This window comes from Bos taurus, unplaced genomic scaffold (genome assembly GCF_002263795.3).
Source record: "Bos taurus isolate L1 Dominette 01449 registration number 42190680 breed Hereford unplaced genomic scaffold, ARS-UCD2.0 Leftover_ScbfJmS_406, whole genome shotgun sequence".
In the NCBI taxonomy this organism is placed as follows: Eukaryota; Metazoa; Chordata; class Mammalia; order Artiodactyla; family Bovidae; genus Bos; species Bos taurus.
Genome location: NW_020191713.1, coordinates 79,319 through 84,648, shown reverse-complemented (window position 1 = coordinate 84,648; position 5,330 = coordinate 79,319). Strand labels below are relative to the sequence as shown.

The 5,330-nt window shown below is 35.6% G+C and overlaps 1 protein-coding gene across 1 annotated transcript in view; it reads right to left on the bottom strand.

Annotated features, from left to right (window-relative positions):
• Nucleotides 1-1,202: 1,202 nt before the first annotated feature.
• LOC101903219 (ATP-binding cassette sub-family C member 4-like) overlaps nt 1,203-5,330 on the bottom strand; it is an 83,135-nt gene continuing 79,007 nt past the window's right edge. Inside the window, exon 12 of the mRNA XM_059884485.1 lies at nt 1,203-1,315. Within this exon, the coding sequence (XP_059740468.1) occupies nt 1,203-1,315 (113 nt within the window). The remainder of the gene's footprint in view (nt 1,316-5,330) is intronic.

Below are 5,330 nucleotides of genomic sequence, written 5' to 3'. Positions count from 1 at the left end.
AAAGGTTTCCATAGTTTAAAGTTAGATATTATGATATCTTGGGGCCAGTTAATTGTTGTTATAAGGAATATATTTCTTTTACAATGATATTTAATGAAAAAATAGTATTATATAAAATTATGTATGGATTTATTTCCTATCTTATAGAAACAGGTTATGTCACAAGATAAGATGCACTTGTTGCTTCATTCATACTTCCAACAAATGTGTATTGAGAGTTTTTTGGATAGGTAGTGTTGCAGATTCTGGGGCTATCACAGTTACCAGAAGAGACAAAATCTCTACCAGAAGAGATGTATGATTATAGTCATTCTGGAATGTTCACAGTACTGTTAATTCGTGATTGCCTGTTTGGAGAAATTTGAGATTATCTTTGCTAGCATTGTAATATGTAAGTGCTAACTGTGAGTATGTTTGTACATTCTTTTGCTATTGCCTTCTTTTGGTGATTTGTCATAAAATATCTTTATCTCTATTTCTTCTCAGTTCTCCTTGTGGCCATCTTTATCTGATATTGTTTTTCTGGATATTTTGTTTTGTCATTTTATGAGTGTCATCTTTCTTTTTATTATCATTCTATCTATTTCTTATATATAAATATTTTCAAGTGAATTCTACCGATCACATCCACGATACCTGCTATCATAGTGAAATGCATCCTAAAAGGCCCCACTTTTGACTTCATCGATGTCCAGGATGTCTGCTCTAGGTGAGGGATCAGCACCTCGATGATTATCTGGTCATGAATTATCTTTTTTGTATAGTTCTTCTCTGTGTATTCTTGCCACCTCTTCTTAATATCTTCTTATCTGTTAGGTCCATACCATTTCTGTCCTTTATTGTCCCATCTTTGCATGAAATGTCCCTTGGTATCTCAAATTTTCTTGAAGAGATCTCTAGTCTTTCCCATTCTTTGTTTACCTCTTTTCTTTTCATTTTTCACCTTAAGTGAAGTGAAAGTGAAGTCACGTCAGTCGTGTCTGACTCTTGTGACCCATGGACTGTAGCCCACCAAAGCCGCCACCGTTGTATGGATTGCTCCCAGGCCAGAAACTGGAGTGGGTTGCATTCCTTCTCCATTTTTCATTTAGAAACTTCCTTATCATCTCCTGTTATCTTTGGAGATTCTTCATTCACCGTGATGAGCATATAGCATTTCCTTTTCTCCTTAGCCTTCTCACTTTTCTATTTTGAAGGCCTCCTCAGGCAACAATCTTTGCCCCTTTTTGCTTTTTCTTTTTGATTGGAGTTTCTCGATCAACCGCCTCCTGTAAATATGCACTGAAACATTCATCCACTATTCTTTCAGGCTGGTCTGTCATTCCAGATCTAATCCTTACTGTAAGGTACTCATAGTTTCCCTGTGCTATAACAGTAAATCCTTTCCTCTCGCTTCTCTATCTTCCTCATGTATAGCCCTATTTGTACTCCTGTGAAATTCTATATTCCTGATTGATTCCCTCTCTTTCCCGCTGGTAACTCAAATTTATTTTTCTATGTCTTGAGTCTGTTCTCTTTCACTATATTATATCACTAATTCTTAATTTGCTTTCATTTTATTGAATCCACGGTATAAGTTGATATCCATATAAATATTGTCTTTCTCTGACTTCACTTAGGATGATTTTCTAGGTCATCCATGTTGCTGGCAAAATGGCAATATTCTATTGCTTTTTATGTCTGTATAACACAGTATGCATACATATACATCAGATAGAAATATGTTGTTATACTATTTATGTGTGTAGTTGCCATATCTTTCAAAAGATGTTGTCTCTGTCTGTTGACAAGAACACTTGACGTTCCTTCTACTATCTTGGCTACTGCGAAATCCGTGCAGCAATCGAAACCTGGCGGTGCATGTTCTTTTCAAATTAGTATTTCCATTTTCCCAGATATATACACATGCAGTATAATTGCTGGATCATGTGGTAGCATCTAATTTGTTAGTTTCTCTAAGGAACTCCATACTGTTTTCCACACATATCCACTTTACATTCCCAATAACAGTCTCGTGGGGATTCTTCCCAAGTGGCTCAATGGTAAAAAAAAGCCAGCTGCCCATGCAGGAGATGAAAGAAATGTGGTTTGATCGCTTGGGTCAGGAAGATCCTCTGGAGAAGGAATGACAACCACTCCAGTATTACTGCCTGGAAAATCCTGTGGACAGCAAGAGTCTGGCAGGCTACAGTTCATAGTAGATGCCAAGAGTTGAACATGACTGAGCATACACACACACAGCAGGTGTTGGAGTTCCTTTTTTCCTACATCTTCCTAGCATTTATTATTTATAACTTTTTGCATGATAGCCATTCTGACTGGTTGAGTTTGTACTCATTGTGTTTTGATTTGCATTTCTCTATACTAATTAATAATGCTGAGCATCTTTTCATGTGTCTATTGGCCATCTGTATGTTCTTTATAATTTCATAAATGTTTTTTCAGTGAAAATCAGGAACAAGACCACAACACAAGAAGTTATTTCCCCCAGACTATGGTGTAGTGGTATTTGTATTACATCTATCCTCATAAAATCAAAATTGCAAGATTAAAAAGACTCAACTTTTAAACTGCCAAAGATAATCTGAAACCATATTGAGTTGCAGGGTCAATGAATATTTGTTTTGGAGAAATATTATAGATTAAGAACAAAATTCAGACTGGTGCTTGAAATTGAAAACAGAGAGTAAATACACTTCAAATTAAGGATTAAAGATTGATGGAGATGGGCCAATTAGTGTACAACAGAATTACAAGGCAAATTACAAAACACCAGAGTGAGTGGGCAATGTTTTCATGGTATCCCTAAATGCTGGATACTTCCATGATGTTATCCTGAATTGCATTCCCTTAGAAAGTCTAATCATAAGAAACTGGAATCTGAGTAAGGATTAAACATGGTATTAGTCTTCAGTGATAGCTTGAAAAGATATGCACAATCTGAAGGATAAGATATGATTATGAGCAAGTGCTGCAATGAAAATTATCAGTGAAAGTCAGCTTAATCACCCCACCTCCGCCACCTCATTACAAGGAAGAGGCTTTACTGAATATCTACTGAAACATATTCCATAAATTTAAACTCAAGTGATAGCGATAAGAGTGTAACACTGGCAAGACTTTCTCAATTTCCTTCTTAGTTGACTTTGGTAATCTTGTAAATCGCAAATCTGTCTTTCTTAAATGACAATCATGACTGTGAGGAAAATAACCTCAAACCTATTGGTGACTCAGGTGATATCTCACCACTAATTCTTTTTTTTTACTTTCTTCAAAGTTGTCTACAATATGCCTGACAAGGAATAAGCTGTTGTGAGGTGAAAATTGCTTTCCAGAACAACATGTTTTCTGGAGACTCTAATTCATTTATGGATCAGAGATGGTTGACAAACTATAAATATGAGACCTTTTGTAGTGTAATCATATAAACAAGTTATAATTATTTAAATGGAAAAAAGACAAAAGAGACAGTAAACAATAACTAGGAGTTACAACTGGAGAATCTGAAAACATATCAGATAATAGTGTAATGCAGCGAAGTGAAGTGAAAGTCGCTCAGTCGTATCCAACTCTTTGAGACCCCATGGACAACAGTCCATAGAATTCTCCAGGCCAGAATACTGGAGTAGGTAAACTTTCCCTTCTCCAGGGGATCTTCCCAACTCAGGGATCAAACCCAGGTCTCCCGCATTGCAGGTGGATTCTTCACCAGCTGAGCCACAGGGAAGCCCAAAAAATACTGGAGTGGGTAGCCTATCCCTTCTCCAGCGGATCTTCCAGACCAAGGAATCCAACTGAGGTCTCCTGCATTGCAGGCAAATTCTTTACTAACTGAGCTATCAGGGAAGCCCAATAGTGTAATATTACTATCAAATTTCTTGAGTGAGATATTAGTATAATGTTATGTAGGAGAATGTTCTTGTTTTTAAAAAGTGTATGTTTACATATTTAGGATGAGTTGCAACTTAAAAAAAAATTTCTGCAACTTACTTTCAAACAGTTCAGCAAAATATAGATGATAGAAGAGAGAAAGCAAATACAGAAAAAAAAAATCAACAACTGGTGAATTTTGGTGAAGTTATATATGTATTCATCATACCATTCCTTGCATATTCCTGTGATTTGAAAGTTTTAAAACAGAAAATTGAGACCTTGAACCTAGACAGACTAGGCATAAGTCCTGCCTGGTCTGCCAACTGGGCAATTTCCTAAGCTTAATCTATCTTAGCTTCCTAAACTCTACTTTTATTTATTTATTTTTTTTCCTAAACTCTAAATAAGACTATAATATTGTAGTATTCCTTCCTTCCTCCTAACATTTTTAGAGTATAATGTGAGTCAGTATGTGTAGAATCTACAACAGAGGTTGATAAGAAGAGATAAACAGATATTGCCCATTGTTAATAGTGCTGTCAGCTATCCTCTCCTCATGTTCTACTTTATTCTTCTCCCTGCATGTTCCAATACTGAGACTTTATTTCACACACATTGGTGGTTTGCTTTGTACCTCTCTAATAAGAAGATAACTCCAAAAGGTAGAGATTGGTCTCTTCTGTAATGTGAACAACCAGAATCGCAACATACTACCAAAAAAACCTCAATACAACATTTTTGAAGATGAATGAAGCACAATGGCACTACTTGTGACATAACTTGTTCTATAAGATAGAAATAATTCCATACATAATTATATAAACATTTTTCATATAAATCATGTAAAAGAATATACCTATATAACCAATAGTGGCCCAAAAGTATACAATATATCAACTAAAACATATGAAACCTTTTTTTAAAAAGTTTGGTAATTAAAAAAACAAGAAAAAATTAAACACTTAATTTGTAATTTACAATATCTTGTAAGTGAATAGTCATATTGAGCTTGGGAAAATAACTAAACAAGTAACTGACACTAATAAGCTAATCTTATTAGGAACCTCATTCTATCATGCATAAACACTTCAAATAACTCTAGTAAATAATCCATCTTTCTCAACCAGGTGCCGAATGTCCCGCTACAGAAGGTTAACACAGATGTAAATGGTTTTACATTTGTGGAACACCTACTTTTCAAAAGGAAAGCTGGTGCTGAAAGAACAGGAAATCAACGGCAAAGGGAAATCTATAACAAGCACAACATAAATAAAAAGGAGCTGTCACAAAAACAAGCCCTAAAAGGCCACCTGTCCCATACAGATAATCCCTTACAGTTCGAAGCCCAAGTTTATCTTGGCTCTTATGAACAGTAATGTATGTAACAAGACATCACAGGATAACTGCGCTGCCAGTACATGACACAATGCCAAGTAAAACCCGGATCAAAACGTTTG